General features: G+C 39.8%; 1 protein-coding gene across 1 annotated transcript in view; it reads left to right on the forward strand.

Annotated features, from left to right (window-relative positions):
- The first annotated feature begins 2,125 nt into the window (after positions 1-2,125).
- Positions 2,126-24,935, forward strand: part of TMEM255B (transmembrane protein 255B) — a 68,633-nt gene continuing 45,823 nt past the window's right edge. The window contains exons 1-3 of the mRNA XM_089688093.1: positions 2,126-2,467; positions 11,727-11,869; positions 15,809-15,871. Of these exons, the coding sequence (XP_089544219.1) occupies positions 2,425-2,467; positions 11,727-11,869; positions 15,809-15,871 (249 nt within the window). The 5' untranslated portion in view covers positions 2,126-2,424. The remainder of the gene's footprint in view (positions 2,468-11,726; positions 11,870-15,808; positions 15,872-24,935) is intronic.

Genomic DNA, 24,935 nt, shown 5'->3' on the forward strand with positions numbered 1-24,935 from the left:
GTTACAGTGTGTCCCATCTGGAGAAATGGAAAGACTGCAAGGATCCACCAGATGCCATACCTCGTTGAGAGAGTGCAAAGCCTTGCCTAGGGAAAAGAACACTGACATTTGCTCCACAGTTGCCATTTCCTCCATGCAGTGCGGACATAGCATATAGCCATTATAAGTTGTGGCCTAGTTCCTCCAGCTGCTATTGCCTGAACATGCTTAACACAGTCTTTACACCAGCACTGATAGCAGGACAGCCATCCTGCAGATCGAATCATGGCCGAGTCACTACATCATCAATTTACCCTTTTAAAGAGACCTTTTCCAATTGTGCCAATAATCTTGCGGTCAAAGAGGAGCTGCCCTGTATCAATAATCACTTCTTTCAGTTCAACATCTTATTGTTTTGGATCTACTAGGGACCAGTGCTTTAAAGGAATATTACAGCAGTAAACTGCTTCCTGCAGGGGGAGTGCTGTTCCTCCCTTCCTTTAGTGCATTTGTTCTTCAGAGAGCCATTATTTACATTTCTTCTCATTGTGCACCAAGTGGGCCCTATGAGGCGCAAATAAGATTCTTCACTGCTTTTAAGAGAATATTGGTTGTCTTGAGATAAAGAGTTCTTTTCTCATTTCAGGCTATCTCCCTGCCATGAGATCCTGAGGGCCCAAAGTGAGCTAGTGCACCTGTTTGATGGCTCTTGTGCTAACTGGGGACGGTAAAGCCACCTCAGGTTGAAGGTATTGGGGATAGTTTCTGAAAAAGTAGGCCTGCTAACACTAGCTGTAACTCTGTGATAAGTGTTGCCTTTTTCTGTTTAAAGTTGTCACAAGTAACAACTGACCTTATCTATGCTGTGTACCCAAGCTTCATTGAAATTCACTACAACCTCCTACCAGTTTAGTACAATCTGTGTGTGAGTTTACTTTCTGGTGGTGATGTATTCTGGTTAAGAGGAAATGGGGGTGTCAGCAAGGGTTGGGCTTTGAGAGAAGAGTCCATAGCAACAGGGAGCTCGAAAATGATCCAACAACTCCTAAGGGGATAATGCTACATTTCTGTTAAAAAAATGCACAAATTATTGAATGTGTTCTTGTTACTACTACTACAGTATCGAAAGCTTCTAATGGTCAGCTTTCCCAGGCATCCAAGAGTGGACAATGGAACCACTCAAAGTGGAGATAAAATAATTAAAAATTAACTTTGTGAAGTGACCAATCCTGTGAACTGCTATGTAAAAACACAAACAAAACCTCCCTTACTAATAGTGTACAAAGCCAAATTATATCAAGAAAAAACATAAAAAACAAGCTGCCATGCACCCAATGCGAATCTCGTACCATTCCGCAATAAACCCAGATTTATGTAACAAAGTGTACTAATACATTTATAAAAATTCATAATAATAAATTAAAAATACATAGTTGCCAATAAAAATTATTATGTTTAATTCATATATATCAAATTGAGAATGAATAATAAATAATAATAATAAATATTAACTCAATATAAAGTGATACTGGTGAAATCCAACATATAGTTCATGATAACCACAAGATAATACTTTTTCTAATTCAAGCCACCTTCTGTATTTGATCCTGCACCACACAGTGATCACACCACCACCAGATGTCCTCACTTTAAATATATGACCTCACATCACTGCTCGGTCATATAACGCTTTTTGCCCCTTCTTGGACACTGTAGATGCTGGTTATTAGTTTCGATCAATACACACAGCTCCGCTCCCCTCCTTCACAATCACCACTCCGTATCATAGAAATAAAAACTTAAAATAGTGCTTTATCCTTAAAAAGCATTTAATTCCATTATAAAACCATTCACATTGCACTGACTTTTAAATGGTGCCAGATCACACCAGTTGAAAGAACTATTTTGTACAATTAAACTAATGTCACAACTATATGATATCTAAAGAGGATATATGAGATTTTTTGTTCTTTAATCAAAATTAGTAATGCAATTAAAATAACTCCGACAGTTTAGTGAATTGATTTCTGCATGAGAGATGGCAATACAGTATAAGGTGATAACTCTAATATAATTATAAGGTCTATAGCAATACTTGCCTTTGTTTAATTCTACAGGATACAGTCAGAAACCTGTTTATTGTGTTCATGATTTGAAATCTGCAATCAAGCATTCTGTAGCTCAAGAGCATTTTAAATGTAAAGAATTGAAGTGGAGAGGAAGCTGTATGGTTAAGTAGGACAGTAATAGAAGAAGCCAGCATCACTCTCAGTAACATATCACACCTGTCTGCCCAGCAGGTCACATTGAGAGAGGCAACATAATCCAATGGCAGGCTGTGTCTGTGAATTGTGCAGGACTGGTTGAGCTGTAGTCTAGGAGGGACAGATAGAAGAGGAACACTGAAAGCTGATGTTAATGTGATCAGTGTATATCTCTGGCAAGATGCAGCCAGTCTCGGCTTCTACGGCTGCAATTGATGCCACAGGTAAATTTTATCCATGGTCTCCTACTGATGCAGTTTGAATATGTTACTTTTTCTGTGCAGATTGTATGGCTTTGAAAACATTTCTCTACTATATTCTCCTTTTCTTAGTGTAACTGTGAACATTTTACTTAAGTTTGATGTAGTTGAACATAATGCTTTAGAAATGAAAGATAATGGTGTATTTCTAGACTTTAGGTGTTTTCAGCAGTAAAATGTATTCATTTACAGGATGCTTAAACTGTAACAGAGACATCCAATGGTGACAATTGAATGTTTAGTAAAAAATAATTGTTCCTCCTGCAATAATGTGTTGTACCCGCTTGTATGATCATTGTTGTACAACATTCACTAGTAAGTGTACCATAAACATCACAAACACAGAAACATGTTTAAATCCAATCTATAAACCTTGCAGTCCAGACTTTAGCTGTGAATATGTGATTAGGATTTATTGACAGATAGTCAACCATGACATATTGATTTTTCTGTTGTATATTTATAAAATTAAAATGTGTGTTATTTAATTATATTTTGTTATGACTTCATGAATATCGATCAAATGTTAGCATGCTTTCCTACACTCATAGTTTTTTTAGGAACAGCAAAGGCCTTTTATGGGATCCTTGACACAGTGTAGGTTAGACTTTTCTAACTTGTGAGCTAGGAAAATAAATAGGACTTCTTGCTTGATATAGAGAACACTGCCATCCAAACCCCGTGATCAGATAGTCCATAAATGATTTATTTAGCACTCAATAGTAGCACTAGTGTTCCTGCTATACAGTTACTTCACCCTATCATTTACAGGCACCACAAATACACATTCTACATGTTACAAATTCTTTAATGACTGGGTTTGGAAAGTCCTGCTACATTTTATACTCTGCTATGGCTTATTATCATATAAAACTAGATTTTAAAAAGCTGGTAAAATTCATTATCCATCAGACAGACCTTTTCTTAAATTTATAGTTATAATACAGTTGTGTGCCATTCTAGTCTTTAACTGTATATTTCCTGTTCATAATGTGGGATCCACACTAACCGAGGATATAATAGGGCCTATTATAAAAGACAGTGATCTCTGTGTAAAGTGGAGAAGTTCAAAAGCCATTTAAATAATTTATCTCGTAAATGCCTAATTCCTATAAAGTGAAATGTAATTAGTACTACAGACCATGACACTTTGCACATCATCTTTGTCCTGCAGTAGTGACTAATCCAAGTTGAGTGGTAAAATGGTCATTTCCAGTTTGAATATACACATGCAATAGTTACTGAACATTTGCAAAATAAATTTAAACATTATTGCTTTGAAGAGGCTTTTCACTTTGCAAGATAATTTTCCCTTATCTTAATGAATGTGTTGAATTCACATTGGAAAGAATACCCAATCGCATGCAAGGAAGCATGCATGTATTGCTTGCACATGATTGGAGGGTGGATGTCATCAGAGCTTCAACTCTGGTGACGTCAAACTGGTCATTGCCAGTTTGATTATACACGTGCAATAGTTACAGAACATTTGCAAAATAAACGAAAACATTATTGCTTTGAGGAGGCTGCTCACTTTGAAAGAGAAATTTCCCTTATCTTACTGAATGTGGGGAATTCACTTTGGAAAGAATACCCAATCACATGCATGCATTGCTTGCATATGATTGGAGGGTGGACGTCACCAAAGCTTCACCTCATTCACTAAGCTATAAAAAAAAGATTCCCATGCAAAGTTAACCTCTTTGCCTATAGTAAATCAATCCCTTTAGATAAAGATTTTCAATGGTTAGATAATGATTTTATAATTGAGCTGGATGGACTTTTGTCTTTTTTCAGCCAGAATAACTATGTAAGGTATCTCATTTTAAAATAGTTTCTAAACTGGTCAGAATTCTTCAAATGTATCATCTAATAACCCAACTGGACCAAAGTTTAAGCAATTCGATAAGCCCAGCTTTCACAATATTTAAAATACCAGGGATATCCAGAAGGCTTAAGAGGTTACGAAACTTAAGAATTTTTGAATAGAGACATAATTTTGATCTATTTAAAAAAAGATGGAAGGATAGCAATCAAATAAACAATTTGATCCATTTTTTTTTTAGAATTTAATGATGTGTGTTAAGAATGTCTTAAAGTCCCCAAAAAATTAAGAAATGGAAACATGGCTTTATATTATTTTACAATACAATACAGCACTGACTAATATCACAAAATTTAGATGAATATCTATTTTGTTACTCACTAATACATTACCAGTAATGTTGATATTTTTCAGTACACAGAGGTTACTTAAATTAGAACTATAGGCAACATTTTTTTTTCGTTTTGGATACAGCAAGTGAGGGTTATAACCCATAAGATTTTTTTTCGCCATCTGTGTCCTTTTGCAGAGATTTCACTTCACTTTCTGTCCCATAGTCTAACAGGAAGGGAGAAGAAATTCCTGCAAATTAAGGCAATTCTTTGGGGCCCCCAGGTCACCAGAACTAGTGTCCCCATTGGAAAATTTCCCCTCTGTTACTTTTTTGGGGACCACCCAAAATTTGAGAAGATGAATCTCCTTAACGAGGGCACAAAAAACAATACAAACTGACCGGTGTTCTAAACCCTCTCCACTCTCATCCAAAACTAAAAAAAAAGTTTTACCTTTAGTTAAACTTTAAAACATTTGTGAATCAGTTTACTTTTTCTCATAAATAGAAAGCTATCTTTAACAAAGTTTAATCTGTTCATTAACTTTGAGCTAGGTATTTCTCTCAAATATAATTACAATTCAAAGCATTGTTTGAACTGTTGAAATCACAAAACTATTTCTATCCTTACATTAGTAGGTAAGATTAAAATTAAATGAATACAAATATTTGTATGCGCTAACCAATAGGTGGTTATGTACAACAAAAAGAAATCTGTATTTAATGAATGATAAACTTTTCCTAATAGCATGCATAACTTTTTATTTATCTTACATTGCTAAAACAAAAGTTTTTGAACATAAGGACTTTTATTAAGCAGGATCTGCCAATCAGTCATTATCATCTGTCTAGAAATGTGCAGTTGTGATTTAATTAGAGAATCTCATCTGAAGCCTCTGTTCTCATTGATCCAACAAATCACTGAGTGTTGACATGTCTGCAACCTGCTACTGTAAAAAATGACTTTACTCTTGTCTTGTTAAATTAATATCTTGTGCAACTCCTTTTGATTTTATTAATATTGGCTTATATGCTTGACATTATTTAGAGGAACTATAACTCCCAAAGTATGCAATTTGCCTCAGTAATGTAAGGATGTAGTTACCAGTTACCCAAGTATTATTTCAGTTATATTCATGTATACAATGGGCCAGGGGCGGACTGACCATTTGGAAACTCGGGCACTGCCCCAGGGCCCAGGGTCAGTAGGGGGCCCCATGAGACGCCCCTGGTACCTTTTTCATAGGCTTTTTTAAGTTTGGGCAAGGACACAGGGGCCCCATGATCCCCTATTGCCTGGGGGCACCATGAGTTGTCAGTCCACCCCTGCAATGGGGCATTTCTAACCTAGTCAGAAGATAATCAGGGTGTATGTTTATGGGTTTTTTGGGGGAAAAATATTTGCCTGCATAACATATGGGGGGTTACAGAAGATGTGATCCTATAAGGGCTACATTGCTGTTTGTTTGTGATCCATATATGATCATTGCTATTGTCCCCTGCACAATCCAGTTGCTTGGAGACGAAGCAAAATGTAAGTTATATTTAGTTTTGCCCATTACAGTGGTTGGTACATTTTTACCTGTAGTAGAAGTTACCCCAGAAGGAGTTCTGTCATCATGCACATTGACACGGTATCTTTTCTTATATACTGTAGATTAATATCAAGCCCTTACATGTATTCTTTAAAAGACCATTTGAGTGTCTGGTAATCCTTTTAAACCTTTTGAAAACATTTTTTGCCTTTTATCCTGAATAATTATTCTTGCTATTTATGAATCATTTAAGTTAATCTCTCCATGTGTAGATACATTTACTTTCATACCTATGCAGTAGCAAACGTTTATGACATTGTCAGATTTTTACAGAATGTACAGTATGCTACTAACATGTGTTTATTCCCTTTTAAAAAAAAATCACTTTAGTGCATTTATTTTTGCTGTAATGTAATTGTCATGTAAAGGGATATTTATAAACCAGTGCATGTGATATCTAGTAAACAGTTACTGCAGGTGAATATTTTGGGTGCATCCTTTGAATTACAGTGATTGATTCACCTACAGTTAATGTCACATTCACCGCTTCATAAATATGCCCCAAAGGCACCAAGCACACAAGGTTTTGTCTGTTTAACATTCATTTAAACATTTAACATTTCATTTTAAGTAAGCCTGCCAAGTGGTACTGAAATGCTTAAAGAGTAACTCTACTTTTGTTGAGGAAAAATGCAATCCCCTCTGGGTGGTCGATTTGCATTGCAGGGATTTCAACACATTTTGCAGCCTACCTTTTGTTATTCTGAAGAAATAGTTTTACCTCAGAATATGGAGAGTGAATCTGAATGGGAGGGGCTGGTATCTCTTGGTGTGCCAGCAGTGTACAGGGCACCTCCAGGTCGCCATATTGCATTGATTGTTACAGAAAATTTCAGCGCTGCAGATTGAAAAGGAAAGGTAATTTTAATAACATTAAATTACAATATAGCGTGTGAAGCAATTGTACTGTATATCCTATATATATATATATATATATATATATATTTATTTATTTATTTATTTATTTATTTTTGTTCTTTTTTTTTTTTTGCTATATTTTTTTCCACAAAAGTGGAGGTACCCTTCAAACACTACATTGCAAGCTTAAAATGCCTGCATACACCTTTAGATCTATTATTCTGTAGCCTGGGTGCTCTGACTCCCAGTCTGATGTAGCAATCACGTTTTAATGCTTCCTTGTAGAGCTATAGTGCATCCCCTTGCACCTCCTGCATTTTCCTAAGAATTACATAATCTGCAAAGAGATTGAGTTTATAGTGGTCTTCAGCTTTTCTTATCTTGGAAATTTCTGGGGACTCCACGATTAGTTGGGCTAGAGCAGTGGTCTCCAAATTGCGGCCTGTGGGCAGAATGCAGCCCTTTGCTTGTCTCTATCAGGCCCTCGGAGTACTATTCCATTTACTATTCCATTTCTTCCACTGGCACCAATTATGGGGCATTTTTCCTTCCACTGACACCAATAGTGGGGCACAATTCCTCCCACTAATATAAACAATTAGGTACTATTCCTCCAACTAATACAAAGGATGGGACACTATTCCTCCAACTAATACCAAGGATGGGGCACTCTTCCTTCATCTGATACCAATGATGGGGCACTATTCATCCCACTGACACTAGTAATGGGGCACTATTCCTCCTACTGACACCAATGATGGAGCACTATTCCTTCCACTGACACCAATGGTGGGGCACTATTTCTCCCACTGTCACCAATGATGGGGCACTATTCCTCCCCTTGACACCAGTGATGGAGCACTATTCCTCCCACTGTCACCAATGATGGGGCACTATTTCTCCCGCTGTCACCAATGATGGGGCACTATTCCTCCCCCTGACACCAGTGATGGAGCACTATTCATCCCACTGTCACCAATGATGGGGCACTATTCCTCCCACTGTTACCAATCATGGGGCACTATTCATCCCACTGACACCAATGATGGGGCACTATTCCTCCCGCTAATACCAATGATGGGGCAATATTCCTTCCACTAATACCAATGATGGGGCACTGTTCCTTCAAATAATACCAATGACTGGACACTATTCCTCCTTGCACTGACTACAAGCACTATGACATTTTTTTTTCTCCTACTGACGCTGGGACATTTTCTACTCCCACTGGCCATTCCAGCCCTCCTAAAGGCTGAAGAAAACCGGCCCTTTGTTTAGAAAGTTTGGAGACCCCTGGGCTAGAGGCTTAATAGCTAGAGTGACTAATCCCATGTTTAGTGCCTCATAAGATTGAGCATGAGGAAGATTTAATACTGGCGAAAACCCCATTTTTCTAGGGTATAGAAGAGACATGGTCATGACACAGGATCAAATACTTTTAGAATATCCAATGATAGAAGCATGAGTGTAATATTTCTGCGCTTGGAAGCTTCAATAGGAAAAGCCAGTTTGTGAATGTTGTCGCTGGCTTGACTGATTAGCAGAAAGCCGACTTGGTCTTGATGAATGAGTTCCCTTGTACCTTGATTTAACCTTCTTTGCCACAATGGTAGCAAAGAGTTTTAGGTCGACATTTAATAGAGAAATAGGTATAAAATTGGACCAGTTTATTTCATCTGTGTTATGTTTGGGAATCACTGTAATCTTGCTAAGAGAGGTTACAGAGGTTGTTAAATGCATTCTGTAATAAAGGAGCAAGCATGTCCAAGAAGCTTATATATAGGTAGGCTAAATTTATATTTTTACAGTGACATTAGTTTTATTAGATTTTTCTAATTTGAAAGTTTTTTTCAAGCCGTCTATGCTTTTTACTGGGGGGTTTACGCTAGTTAATTTTTTTAAAAAAGGGTGCTGCTCCCCAGTGATCTTTGATCTCTTCAATGTTGTCCAGGTAGATCTCCACCTCTCAAAGGTTGCCTACCCCTGATCTAGAATGTGTGAGTGAACAAGTGTCTGTAGAAGTGCATCAGAAAGAAGTAGTTCGTTCAGGGACCACGTTGGGTCAAATGTCTAATTTGTTAAATATAATGCATTGCACTGCATTGTTCTGAAATGTATTGTTATATACTAGCCACATTGTAAATGACAAACATGGTGTGTTGCCCACAGTGAATCAGATTCTTGCCTTTATTGTCAAACTCCCAAATAGAAAGAAATGAAAGGGGCTATATGAAAAAAAACAACTGGTCTCTAAATGAAACACTGGCACTGAAAGACTGAAAGTTCAGGAAAACTATAACTGGTAATTAGCAACCTAGGCTTGAAAGAGGAACTATTGGCATACATCATCATGTCATAAAACCTGTAACATAGTTTTATTACATGCTGATCCTGTCAGTAGAGAAATTTTTTTTACTATATTTACCAGGCAAGCTGTCCAGTAAAAGTTACAGGATTGGGACAAATCATTTAACACTCAGGGGGGTGATTAAAATTATCAGTTTTTATTCTATGTTTTAAATATTGTTTTCTAAAAGAAAACAATTGTTGCTGCAATTGCTTAGAAATGTTAGCTGTAGCTGGGCTTTAATTTGTTTCTTCCTTATCTAAAGTCAATTTAAAACTATAGGGGGGATTTACTAAAACTGGTGCACACAGAATCTGGTGCAGCTGTGCATTGTAGCCACTCAGCTTCTAACGTCAGCTTGTTCAACGAGGCTTTGGCTGATTGGAAGCTGATTGGATCCTATACAGAGTTGCATGAGATTTTGCACTCTCCAGCTTTAGTAAATAACCCCCTAGGTGTCCATCTCAGAGTACTGTATCTACAGGGTGGCAACACTGCTGTGCAATTTTACTGCACTGTCACCCTATGGCAGGAAATGGAAAAAGACTGTATCTATTGGAAGGATCAACAAGTAATTAAAATATGTTACATGGGGATTTAGAAAAAAGAACAACTGTTGAGTTCATGCTAGTAGCAGACTTCAACATCTACAGGGGTTGGACATAAAAATGGAAACACTACATGATTTGCAGGTGTGAAAGTGACACATTTTGTATTGAAAGCGGAAGTGATATAACATTCTTTTGCTTCTGCTGTGTGATGAGACACCTAGCTAACAGGTGGGAAGCTTCACTTTTGTCATTCACTGCATGCTCTGTCAGAGCTTACTGAGCTTCAAAGAGGGAAAATTGTTGGTGCCGGCTTAGGTGGCACCTCTGTGACTGAAGTTGCCATTTTATTTGCTGTGGTGCGAGGTACAGTATCAAAGGTTACATACATAGTTACATAGTTAATCTGGCTGAAAAAAAGACAAAAGACCACCCAGTTCTACCATTAAAAAAAAAAAGAAGTTACAATCCTACACCCACAGTTGATCCAGAGGAAGGCAAAAAAAAACCCAGCAAAGCATGATCCAATTTTCTCCTGCAGGGGAAAAAATTCCTTCCTGATCCCCCGAGAGGCAATCCGATATTCCCTGGATCAACTTTACTTATAAATGTTAGTATCCAGTTATATTCTGTGTATCCAAGAAAGAATCCAGGCCTTTTTTAAAGCAATCCACTGAGCTGGCCAGAACGTTATGGTTAAGGTTATGACGGCATATACAGCTTCTGGTGTCATCTAATAAACATAAGTGTGGTCAACATGGTCAACAGACTGTAAGAGACAAAAGGACATTGCGCAGGATTAAGATCTGGAATAAGAAAACAACTGCTGCAAACGTGACTGCAGAGTTCAATCTCAGTCCTCAAGGGAATGGGATTGAAATCTGCAGTCACTTTTGCAGGCACAATCCTGTGCAATGAACTTTTGTCTCTCTTGTCATGTCAACCACACTTATGCTTGTGAGACAACACTTTCCTGGAAACTCTATATGCCATCACAACCTTTGATACGGTACCTTGCGACACGGCGAATAATTAACAACTTCAGTCATAGAGGCACCAGCTAAGTGTGCAGCAACAATTTGCCCTCTGCGAAGCTCTTTAAGCTCTGACATGACTCTGTATTACTAGCAGCACACGCAGTGAATGACAAATGTAAGGCTTCTCACGTGTTAGCTAGGTGTTTCATCACAAAGCGGAAGCAAAAGAATAGTATATCACTTCCGCTTTAAATGTGAAATATGTCACTTTCACACCTGCAAATAATGTAGTTTTTCCATTTCTCTTGTCCAACCCTTGTAGATGATGCAGTCCTCCACTAGCATGAACTTAACAGTTTTTCTTTTTTCTGAGTCCACCATAGGTGTGTCATCACACAGCGGAAAAAAAAGAATGTTACATCACTTCCACTTTCAATGTGAAACATGTTGTCACTTTCACATCTGCAAATCCTGTATTGTTTTCATTTTTTCGTCTAACCCCTGTATGTCCTTCTTTTATTGTGGGCATTGATACAATTTAAAAGAAAGATTATATAGTAAAAATAATGTGCTCAGCCAACAAAATGTCAATTTACTGCAGTCAGTTCAGTGAAGGATGATTTCTGATTAGTTAATATTGTTTATTGCCTTATTGAATACATCTTGTCATAAAGTGGATATGTATTTGTATCTTTTGATTTTTAAAAGTGGACTGTAATTCCAACTCCAAATTAAATTTTAGGCCACTTTGCTAAAAGAAAGAAGACTTCCCTGTGGTTTACCATCGCACTTCTTGCAGTATCAATTTTTATACTGGTAATCGGCCTTGCTGCAACCACAAGGACAGAGAACATAACAGTTGGAGGCTACTATCCAGGGATCATTGTAAGTTCTACCTCCCAGTTTCATGTTATAAATTCAGCTGCTTCACATATACTGTTTCTTTTCATATGTTTTAAACTGTCTGAAAGATATAGGCATAATGGGGGAAATTAACAAAGAGTGTTGCAAGCACAGTGCTTGAACCACTCTTCTAAATACAAAAAATGGAGCAGATGCTGCTCCTGTTTAACAAAAGGGGTGTATGCCACTTTGCTAATTAGGAGAAATCCGTTCTCTGCTGCCATAGCTGTGATAAGCACAGCACAGAGGACAAGAGAGCTTGAGCTGCATGCAGAGTTGCCAACCCTGCAGCCCATGCTTCTGTCTTCTGACAGCGCACACCCTCCATGATAAGGCCACACCAGGGGGAGGGGGGGTTCTGCAGCAGTTTTCTATATGGAAAACTGCTGCATTCCCTTGTCAATTAGTTGCTTTTTCTTCACTGTGCACTAGAAATTGGTGTGGGTGGCACAGATAGATCCTAAACAGATCTATCTACTTAACCACTTCAATACCGGGCACTTATACTCCCTTCCTGCCCAGGCCAATTTTCAGCTTTCAGCGCTGTCGCACTTTGAATGACACTTGCGCGGTCATGCAACACTGTACCCATATGAAATTTTTATAATTTTTTTCACACAAATAGAGCTTTCTTTTGGTCATATTTAATCACAACTGAGTTTTTTATTTTTTGCTAAATAAAACAAAAAACACTTGAAACTTGAAAATAAAACTCATTTTTCTTCGTTTCTGTTATAAAATTTTGCAAATAAATAAAATTTCTTCATAAATTTAGGTCAAAATGTATTCTGCTACATTTCTTTGGTGAAAATAATAATAATAATTGAATTTGTATTTTTTTCAAATGTTTCTATTATTTTTTTTTTATTATTACATTTTTTATTTTTTTTTTTACTATGCTGTTTTTCCGCACACTGTGACCAAAGCAATACAATGTTACCATAGTAACAGTGAACTACTCTGGGCAAGTGATCAGGATTTTTTTTTTCTTAACACATTACGATTGCTAATACCAATGTATTTAATTGATATTTGCAATAATTGATACTGAATGAAACTGATTCATTTAGTTTTTTGTTGTGATTAGCTGTGATTGGGCAAAGCTGATCACATGATACAGATGGGCTGTGATTGGCCTTGTCTGTATCATGTGAATGCAATTGTATACAATGAATGGCATGACATGAAGCCATCCATTGTATACAATCAACATGTGATATGCTGTGATTGGTCACAGCGGTCACATGACACTGGCAACGGGCTGATGTAGTGATATGTCATCGGTTGTGTCCCGTGGCCGCGTGAGTGGCTCATTTTGACTGGACATCATATGACTAAATGATTAGCACTTCCGCCTGGCAGTACTAGGGTCATTGGTTCGAATCCCAGCCATGGCACCACCTGCCTGGAGTTTGCATGTTCTCCCTGTGCCTGTGTGGGTTTCCTCTGGGTACTCCAGTTTCCTCCCACACTCCAAAGACATGCTGGTAGGTTAATTGGATCCTGTCTAAATTATCCCTAGTATGTGTATGTATGAATATGAGTTAGGGACCTTAGATTGTACACCCCTTGAGGGTTAGGGACTGATGTGAATGTACAATATATATGTAAAGCGCTGCGTAAATTGATGGTGCTATATAAGTACCTGAAATCAAAAAATAAATAAAAAAGTCACAACGGCAAGTGTCCTGCCTGGCTGTCAATCTGCTATAGGCAGGCGGGAAGGTGTTAAGCCCCATACACAAGATGACAACATCAGACGAATTATCATCTGGTTTATTTTTTGTATGCTAGTCTGATATCATAAGCGAAGAGGTTACTAAAGTTATGAAAATTCTTGTACGACAGAATAAAAATTAGAAAGTGATGTAATGTATTTGTATTGTATTTTTGGAAGAAAACTGTACTGATTAAATGAAAATCGTATGATATGGTATCGTATGAGAAAAATGTCCGTGCTTGTCCATTCGAATAATTTCGTATGAAAACTGTGTACTAATGATCAGGTTATCGTATGATTGCTTCGAATGCAGTATTTTTCATACGATTTTCTGATCGTGTGTACTAGGCTTTAGTTAATGTGGCATACACCACTTCTGATGGTTTCCTATGCCATCGTAATGGTGCAGAAAGTTTAGTTAATACATCGGTCTGTCTTTCATATACAGACGATTCTTTCAGTGTATGATAGCACAAAGGAGGTTAGAACTTCTTTATCTTTTTAGTGCTGTCTCTGTCCCCATTGATGGGGTCACCTCTCACTTACTACTTATGTGGCCACAGAAACCGTGAGGGGAATCTCCACAACATAAAATAGACAGCAGTAAAATTTCACAGAGATTCTAATCCTTCCCTACTGTAATATGAAAAGCATGACATTATTGCTGAATACATTCCTATTAAAGAGATTGCCTTTCAATTCTTGTCCAAGCAACTTTGTACGGGCCCTATAACCATTAAAGGGTCATCTGCCTCTCAAATTTCCATTTCAAAGGCTATTCTTCTATAAAGCAACTGCATAGAGTTTCCCAAAATATTTTTACACATTCATTTTATCTTATTTGTCAATTTATCCATTTTCTACTTTTTCCATTTTTTGCTATTGTTTGCATAAATCACTTTGTAGCCACGCCGTGCTACCAAACCCCTACACACACACACGTCTGGTCCTAACAAACATCACATGAACTGCTATGGCTATAGCTACACCTACCACATACCGCCATAGAACATAGAGATTTCATCGTATGATTACAACATACACTTTAAATGTGATTCTAGCCATACATTAAAATTGTGTACTTATACAGTAGGTGTACACAAAATTAGCACTTAGAAATTATCAAAAATTGAGACATTTGTGAGTAGTGGTGCACTGAAATGAAAATTCTGCTGCCGAAACTGAAAACGAAAATTCAAAATGCACTTGTCCGAAAAACGAAAACGAAATCGCAGTTTTTAAAAATGAATATATATTTTTGGGAAAAAAATACACTTTCATTAAAAAAAAAACAAAAAAAAAATATATACCCCAATTTTTTTGTAAAATATGAAAGAGGATAATAGGGTGAGTAAATAGATAACCAACATGTCACGCTTTAAAATTGCGTACGCTTGTGGAATGGCGTGAAACTGCAATACTTAAGAATCTCCATGGGTGATGCTTTAAAAATGTCTACAGGTTAGCAGTGTAAAGTTACAGATGAGGTCTAGTGCGAGAATTATTGCTCTTGCTCTGACATTCATGGCGATACCTCACCACTACGTGCGACCATGGGGGGGCACGGGGGCACTTTAAACTTTTTTTTTAAATTTATTTAATGTTTTTGGGGGGGGGTTGTCCCTTTAAAATTGTAATCACTTTTATTCTTATTACAAGAAATGCATGCATCTCTTGTGATAGAAATAATTAGTAACTGGTCCTCTTTATGTAGAGATATGGGGTCAATAAGACCCCACATCTCTCCTCTGCAATGTAAAGCATTGGATAAAAAAAAGCAGTGATCTAGTGCTTAAAAAAAAAAGAAAAAAATGGCCGGAAACGGAAGTGACATCACTCCGGTCCTCCAAGGGCATAGAGATGAGTGGAGGCCATCTTTCCTTCACTAATCTCTATGCTCAGTGCTGAGATCATTCGATGGTTTCTCAGGTAAGGCTGAGAACTACTGAGTGCCGGCCGGCGGTGATGGGGCGGGGTTTTTTCAGCACCTGTATCAGTGCTTTTTTTCATATCTGCCGAAACTTTTCGGCCACCAAAATTTCAGTGCATCCCTATTTGTGAGTTTAGGCCAATCATTGACATGAGCATGGATGTGGCTATTTACGGTAAATGCCAAAAAGTATAATGACATTTGTGACAAATATGTAATATGTAACTATTATATTTTTCAGATTTCCAATTTTCTTTTTTTTCTTTCTCAGCTCGGCTTTGGATCTTTTCTAGGTATTATTGGAATTCATCTAGTAGAAAACCGAAAACAAATGGTATGTACTATGTTAAAGTTTTACTAAACCCAGGACCCTGTATTCACTATATCTGGTCTCCTACAGTACGCAGAACATGGAAATGTTATTATTTTAGTAAATATAAACTACTAAATACCTTTTCTCATCAGCAGTTAGAGCAGTCTTGTGACTTCTATCAGTGTCCAGCAGAGTACTGGTTAAAGCTTGTAGGAGGAGTTTTCTTTCTGTTCTAGGAGAATGCAAAAACCCCTGACCTCTGTCTGGACAGTGTTGATTGGCACTGTGCTGATCACACGCACTCTCCCAAGGAAAAAAAAAAACCTCTCTAGCAATACACACCAAACTGAGCATGTGCAGAGTGACTCTGCACATATGTCTTATCAGGAGATAAGAGGGGGACACTGGAATAAGGGCAGGATCAGAGAAGACAGAATCAAACAGCTTTTTTTACACAATGCAGAGGATTAACCCCTTAGCAGGGGCGGACTGACCATTTGGAAACTCAGGCACTGCTCGAGGGCCTGGGGTCAGTAGGGGACCCCATGAGATGCCCCTGGTACCTTTTTCATAGGCTTTTTTGAGTTTGGGCATGGACACAGGGGCCCCATGATCCCCTATTGCCTGGGGGCCCCATGAGTTGTCAGTCCGCCCCTGCCCCTTAGGTTCCACAGTGAGTATAACAAGCATGCTTTACTGCATATACAGACTGATTTTACTGTTGTGGGTTTAGTAACACTTTTAGTTTCCCATCTGAATCTGCACCATGCAAATAACAATAATTTGACACAAACATTTCTGGTAGTTTCCTATTCTGTCCAGTTAATTAGAAATTATATTTAGGGCTTTCCATCATATTTAGTGCTTTTCTGCATTAATTAAGGTGATTGTAAACTCTAAGGTCTTATGCACCCTGGCACTGTTAAACCTGCATTTATATGCATTTAGAGGACATTTGAACACACTAAGAAACACATAATGATTTTTCAATGGTGCCATTCACACTGAATGTTTACCTGGCTTTAGGTGAGTTTAGCTGCATAGAAAATTAGAATTTTGCACATCCAGTGTCTGATTACAAACTGTAAATGCATGAAAATGCGGCTAGGCACATCAGGAACCTCTAAATGCAGTAACGTGATCTGGGAGGCATACGACTTGTCTATCCTTACCAGATGGCTTTTGAAAAAGCTAAATGTCAATGTGAATGAAGCCCAACAATGAACATTTGTTATTTGCTTTGTGGGGACTAGGCTCATAGGAGAGGCACAAAATCCATTTTCTTAAACAAAAACGTCTGCTCAACTGAGCCTTATTTATTTCATGTCTTGAACAAAGTTGTAAAGTCATGTGCTCCAGGTAATGTCCCTTTCTGGAATGGCAGCAGTTTACAAAACAGGTTCCTATCACACTCACATCCATCCTTCCTCAAGCTCTACAGGGTTCCCAGTGAAACCAGCCCAGTGCATCTTTTGCTAACAAATGAGCTAGAGATCATGGTTCCTCTACCCCAGGCTTCACTTTAAAATGAGTACTTAAAGAGTAACTATACTTTAGTAGAAAAAATATATTGCAAATAAATACAATTAATATAGCCTATAAAAGTGCTACACAAGCCATTTTATAATATATTATTACCAAGGGCGGACTGACAACTCATGGGGCCCCCGGGCAATAGGGGATCATGGGGCCCCTGTGTCCTTGCCCAAACTCAAAAAAGCCTATGAAAAAGGTACCAGGGGCATCTCATGGGGCCCCCTACTGACCCCGGGCCCTAGGGCAGTGCCCGAGTTTCCAAATAGTCAGTCCGCCCCTGATTGTTACTAAAATAATTACCTTTCCTTTTCAACTTCTAGGACTGTCATTGGGCAACCTCCTCGGCATGCCTCCAAAAATGTAATTTTTGGCTTCTGTGATAGGCTCACTGATTTTTCCAGAAGTTTGCACCAAGATACAAGTGAGATTTTAGGCATTCCCTGCAATAGGAATTTCAAGCATTATTTAACTTCTTAAGCAAACAATTATTATATTGCAGCTTACCAATTCTTAGATGTGATGGCTGCATTTGTTTCTTTTTTCAGGCTGTCTTTCTTATGTTTTCACCTTGTGATCCTGCCAGTAAGTCTGTTGTTCTTTCAAAAGAACAAACTCTCCTGGCGATATAGTAGTTACAGACAGGGCCGTGGATAAGGGGGTTTCACCAGTCTTCCTGTATGGGGCCCAAGCAGTTGGGTGAATCGGATCTAAGTAGGGAGGTCGATCGGCATGGTGGAGGGGCAATTTTACTGGAAGCGATCCCCCATTTAAAAATCTTGCTTCTTCTTCTCTCCCACCCGCTGGCATTCAGTTGCTGCAGAGAGAGTCATACAGGGGATCGTTACCAGTAATTGCCCCCCCCCCGTCGCACCCATCACCCTCCCTGTGCACCATACATTTCCCCCTGCTGTCCAAGCCCTCCTGTGTGCCACAACCCCCACAGTGCTGCTGGCTTCCCGCCTCACATTTACCAGCCCCTTTTTTTTCATGAATTAACACAATGAGTGATTGTTACCGATCACTCACTGTGATTCATAACTGAAGCATGGTAAACTTTGTTTTCTTTGGGGGGGCCTGTCAGATTGGCTGTTTGGGGCCCCTTGGTTTCTAACAGCATCCCTGCTTACAGGGATGAGCCAAACCCTTTAACACTGACAGAAGTGCTTACAATGATCAGCTTTTATTTATGTGAAACCTTTATCCCAAAAGGAAAAAAAACTGCTGATTATGACATATTAGCTGGAGTTTGGTTTCAATGTGTTAGTGTATCTAAATCTGCTAGTACATCTAGCCCTCCCCTCTCCCCAGACTGACAATGCTGCTGTCCAAAGGCGCTCCTGAGCTCCTTCATTCAGAGTGGAGGCACTCTAACACAGGACGTGTGTTCCTGGCCAGATCAATAGGTGAGAGGGAAGGAGCTTAAAAAAGAAAACTAATGCAGCAACCAAAGGATTGGTAAGCTGCAATACATTGGATTTTTGGTTTTTCACTTTTTGTGGGATACTCCTTACGGGTTAATTACAGTAAGTCTAAAGGGATGCAGACACTGCAGCTTTTCTCAAAGGAACACAGAAAGTACACTTGCTCACTATAATGAACCAGACCCTCCCATTCATGAGTATGTAATTAGTCTGGTGAAGCAAACAGCTATTTTTTCACAGCAACAAAATGTAGGAATCTGCTATAATATTTGTTAAATTAAATAAACACTGCTCATGAAGTGCAAAAAAATACACACTTATCCTGCCAGAAATCCTGTGAGCTTCCTGTAGTGATCTGATAATGCTACACTGAAATGTCAAATATTGTCATCAGCCCTGTCTTTTTTTTATTCAGATTTTATTTTGAAGATTTTTTTTTCCATCAGCCCATCAGTTCTATGTGTAGACTTCCTGTTTTAGGGTGACAAGGCTGCTTCTCCATAGATAAATTTCAATGGGTTCTCCCTATAGGATTGAATGTGGTACTGGAGGAATAACCATTTAAACATAAAGTAAAAAGCCTGAAAAAAAAGAAAACTAATGCAGCCACCAAACGTAGTGAGTAGTAAGCTGCAATATATGAAAAGTTTCTTATTAGATTTTGATAAACTTTCAGGCTTAAATCTACCCTAAAAATATTTCAGTAATAGGTAGAAACAAATGAATCATACACTGTCTTCTTATGTACTGTACTTTGAGGATTCAAAACAATATTGGCACTGCTATAATCCTTTCCTGCAGTTTGTCAGACACTAAAGCTGTAGCATTCAATATATGTATTTTTCAAGTAGGGAATTTTGCATTACTAGCAAGGTATTTGGATATATTTCAAAGGCTAAGTCTACCGTGCCTTGACTTGGGAGTTTCATGTGTTGGCTTCTGGACCACACTATTTGAGGTAGTAGTCAGTATTGCAAAGTATATAAAAATATAGCTAGGGAGTCTAAGTGGTAGCTACATATTAGGAACCTACATATTTTCTGTAGCATCATACACTATATTGCCAAAAGTATTGGGGCCAGCCCTCCAAATCATTGGATTCAGGTGTTCCAATCACCTCCATGGCCACATGTGTAAAAAATAGCACCTAGGCATAAAGGCTGCTTCTACAAACATTTGTGAAAGAACGGGTCGCTCTCAGGAGTCCATCCATGAACTTCCTTGCTACTAAATATTCCTCAGTCAACTGTTAGTGGAGAAGCGCACAGTGTGCAGAAGTCACCAACTATCTGCACAGTGAATAGCTAAAGACCTCCAAACTTTGTGTGGCCTTAAGATTAGCACAACAACAGTGCGTAGAGAGCTTCAGGGAATAGGTTTCCATGACCGAGCAGCTGCATCCAAGCCTTAGATCACCAAGTGCAATGCAAAGTGTTGGATGCAGTGGTGTAAAGCATGCCACCACTGGACTCTAGAGCAGTGGAAACGTGTTCTCTGGAGTAACCAATCACGCTTCTCTGTCTGGCAATCCGATGGAAGAGTCTGGGTTAGGTGGCTGCCAGGAGAACTGTATTTGGTGGAGGTTTGGTGGAGTTTGGTGGAAGTTTCCCTACTGCAATCTATTGAAATGCAATGACTATGGCAATGGCAGATCTAGTAGGTTATCACCACAGTCCTCAAGTGATATAAGGAACCAGTGGTTAATTCGACTTATATGTATCAGTTATAACAATATCTGTTTTCGGCGGTGTTTAAGTAGAATGTACTGTGCTGTCTTTATTTCAAAAGACTTTCATTGCTTAATACAACTTAGTATGTTGTAGGTCTTTTTCATGGTCCCATTCAACAAGTTTGTAATTCTTCAGAAAGAATTGCCTGTAACTAAAAGTAAACCTGTCATAAGAGAAATATGGGGAATGCCTTTTCTGACCTCTTCAGAAAGGGTCAGTTACATTGCTGCAATGTCAGGACAAGTTTCTTTGGCTGTGAGGAAGCAATGTGATTTAGCAATTCTAGGCATAGTAAAACAAAGACAGGTTTGTATTACTGTTATGTTAGCCAGTATCTATTCTATTTGTTCTATGTAAGCTATGGTAGCCGGTGGCACATTTTATTTGCAATGCATCCCTACTGGTATTTGTATAGTCTGTTTAACACAAATGCTAAAATTGCAGGTCTTGCACTGGCCAAAGAAGCAGCAGGCAGTGTTGTTTAACCCACCTAAGTATATTGAAGCAGATAAAAGGAGAGAAAGAAAACATGTTTCCCATAAATGGGTCACTTACAGTATTTGCAAGTTTCTAAGAAATACAGCATTTGGCTGATAGTCTGCAGCATCCATTTTGTTAGCTTATTGTTGGCATAGGCCCCTCCTTCACAATAAACACAATGGGGTTGATTTACTTTAACACCCTCCACGTTAGTTACAGTAGGTAGTTTTTGTTAGAGGCTGAGTGGCAGCCTGGGGATGAGTCAGCCTGGGGAGTGAGTTAGTGAGGTTACCTCAGGACAGGATGGGAGGCTCTAACAGATCAAGGCTTCTGAAGCCCTCCTACCTTTCCAGAAACCTGAAAGCTTTCTGGAAGAGGGGTGAAGGAGGGGAGGAGGCCCAAATCTGCATGTTTTAGGGACCTTGGCCAACCCCCTGGCAGAAGGCTGGGCATGGTGACTAGGGAAACCCTCAAATGTGTCAGAGCCTGGGGGGAGTGTTCCGTGTCATCTGGAAGATGGATTGATGGAGGCTAGGAGGGGGCTCCAGAGAGAGGACCTTAAATACAGGGAGGTTGCTGGAGAAAAGGATCTCTACTGCCTCAACATCTCCTGGAGAGGACTGCCTCAACGTCTCCTGGAGAGGACTGCCTGTTTAGCAGGGAAGGAGCCAGCCCATTGTAAGGCCTGAAGGCAGCCACAAACCCACCAAGCTAAAAGGAGAGGACACTGTGAGTACTCTTACACTCCCTGGGCAGATAAGGGCTGTCAGGGCAGGGCTGTGGAACAGACAGGTAGGCCTAGTGGCAGGGTAGCGCACTGGCTGACAACAACCACCACCAACAGACCGAAGTCCCTCAGGGCACAGAGTCTAAGTCCCAGGCTGCCCTTCACCAGGGCCCCTGATGGTGGGGATGGACTTGACGCAGCCAGGAACCAGGTCGCGGCCCCCGAGACACCCCGGCTGCGGTAATGGCCGCCGCCAATGGCGTGTAGCTGGTAAGAATGACAATAGCGTAGTCAGGCAGGCCGGGTCGACAACAACAGGACAAAACAGTACAGAACAGTAGACAGAGAATCACAGGTCACGGGCCGGGTTCAGCAACGGAAGGTCAGATCGAAGGAAAACACAGAGAATGGTCTTAGTCACAAGCCGAGTCAGATACCAGAAGAGTCACAAGTGTATACACAGAGCTGTAGCAAGACAAAGACACAAGACACAAGTGCAAAGAGCATGTGCGCATCACAGGCATATATGTACTCAGCCACACCCCTCTGGGGGATGGACCTCAGAGACCTGAAGGCATAAAAGATTCCCACCATGCTCAGCATAAATCCAAGATGGATGCCAGCACATGGAGTAACATAACCTCTGGGAAAAGGTAGGACCTTGACAAGGGCAGAGGGTGGTCAAGTGCAATGCCCAACTAGCTTCTCATCTGGGACTGTTCAAACAGTAGCTCTTGGGCCCCCTTGCTCACGGATACCCTCAGGCAGCTGGGTGAAGAGAAGGAATCATCTGGGGTCTGAGGAGGTACACCTAAGAGCCTTTAGTGTCCTTCAAGAAGAAACTAGTGCTAATCTGAATCTTTGTAAGCAGTTGCTAAGGAGCTGTCCTCACGTTCTACAGTTCCTTGGGCATACCATATACCTCTAGAACCTTTTCAAGTTTAACCCCTCAATAATATCACAAAACCAAGCACAAAACTGACTCCATTGTGCAAAGTGTGGGAAATGCGTGTTGCCTGGCCGTGCAGAGCATAGGGGGACCCATTCAAATACAACCGCCCTTACAAGAGTAGTGCTACATTACTATAACTGGAGAGTGAAAAATCTGGTGCAGCTCTGCATAGAAACTAATCGGCTTGCATGTTTTTTTTCTCAAAGCTTAATTGAACAATTATTATTATTATAATACAGGATTTATATAGCGTCAACAGTTTGCTCAGCACTTTACAATATAATGGGAGACAATAGAGCAACAATACAGTTCAATACAAGAGGGTTAGGAGGGTCCTGCTCCTTGGAGCTTTCAATCTAAGAGGGAGTGGCTAGTGGTACAAAAGGTAGTAACTGTGGGGGATGGACTTGTAGGAGGAGTAGAAGATTCCATTATTAGCTGAGGGCAGGATGGGCTTCCCTGAAGAGATAGGTTTTCAGAGATCGCCTAAGTGAGCAGATTAGGCGATTGTGACGGAACCGGACCCCGACTGCGCTAGAACATGCTCTACCTCTGAAGAAGTGCGTGCGCACGAAACGCGTCAGATGGAGCCCAGGACGCCGTTGACACTAAGCCGCCGGTGCCACGTGGAGGCCCGGCGGACATCTTGATTTTTAAAGGGTCAGTGTGTTCACTCATACTTGGCACTATTGTGTTTTTCATGCACCTATGCTTCTTTAAATAAAAGTCTGTTACCTACTACACTATGAGTATTTCCCTGTGTCTCCTGTGAGGAGCTTCTTCAACTTTCACAGCCCCGAGTGATCCCTGTGTCAGCTCCTGAGAGGGGGAATTTTTCTTGATTGATTCTGCTTTGACCTGCTGGACCACTCCTTTACCACATGAGGGCGCTTGATCTTCATCTTTCCCAGCTATTTCCATGACCAGACCAGACCAGAAAGGAGAGGGGAATCCTCAGGATATATATTCACATGTGTATTACTTATACGCTTTCTGGTTAGTGCGCATTCCTATCATTTGCACTGGGAATCAAGGAGCACCTTTTATCGGACTGTGTTTTATTATTATCATTCATTATTTACCAATAGCGCTGCATTTTGTACATATATAAACTTTGGGACTTTTTATGCGTTTTCCTTGAATGTTCAGCTGCTTAATTACTGAGAGCGCTTACTATATTTACACAATTGGTCAAGAAGGTTGTTGTCAGTGAGGTAGGAGCTCAGGCGATTGTAGACTAAGCGTTCTAAGAGTTTCGAGGTAACCGGGAACAGGGAGATGGGTCTTAAGTTGTTCAGGTTGGTGGGGTCCAGGGAGGGATTTTTAGGTATTGGAGTGTTTTAGAGGGGTGGGGAAGGCACCATTAGAGAGGGAGAGATTGAAGATGTGAGTGAGGGAGCATAGGATAGAAGAAGAGGGTGACTGTAGTAGTTGTGAGGGGACAGGATCCAGGGGGCAGGTAGTTAGACGGGCTTCTGAGAAAACCTTAGTGACCTTTTCAGTAGTAGCAAGGTCAAAAGAGGAAAGTGTTGAGGGAGGTTTAGTATAAGGTATGCTAAGTGGAATGGATGTCTGTGCAGTGGAGACGCCCCTACGAATTGCATCAATCTTGTTTTTGAAATGATTTGCAATCTCGTAAGCAGTGAGTGAGGTACTGGGTGGAGGTGAAGGTGGAGAAAGTAGAGAGTTAAAAGTAGAGAAGAGATGATGAGGACTGGATGACAAGGTATTGATGAGAGTGACAAAGTAGGCTTGTTTTGCAGCATGGGGGGAGGAATTGTATGTTAAGAAAGCAGCTTTATATGGATGAAAGCTTGGTGTGATTTGGTTTTACGCCACATTCGCTCCAGTGCACGACTACGTCACTTAAGATTTCTGGTGTTGTCAGTCTACCAAGGTTGTAATGGTCGGGGCCTGATACTTCGTGTTGTTAGAGGAGCAAGTGAGTCTAATGTGGATAAAAGAGAACTGCTGTAGACAGCAGTGGCCAGGTCAGGGCAGGACAGGGGAGAGATTCTGTCATAGAAGCGGTCAGTTGCAGAGTAGAAAAGAGAAGGGTTACTGTTGTGAAGGTTTTGGCGGGTAATTGTTTGCTGCTTGGAGGGATAGGTGTTTGAAGACGAGGTGATGAGAACAAGTTGAAGTTAGAAGCTTACCATGCACAGCTACACCAGATTTTACACTCTCCAGTTTTAGTAAATCAACCCCACTACCCTTGTGTCAACAACTAAAGTTATCT

The sequence above is a fragment of the Staurois parvus genome, unplaced genomic scaffold (genome assembly GCF_062004578.1).
Source record: "Staurois parvus isolate SC_StPar_1 unplaced genomic scaffold, SC_StPar_1.0 ptg000446l, whole genome shotgun sequence".
Taxonomy (NCBI): Eukaryota; Metazoa; Chordata; class Amphibia; order Anura; family Ranidae; genus Staurois; species Staurois parvus.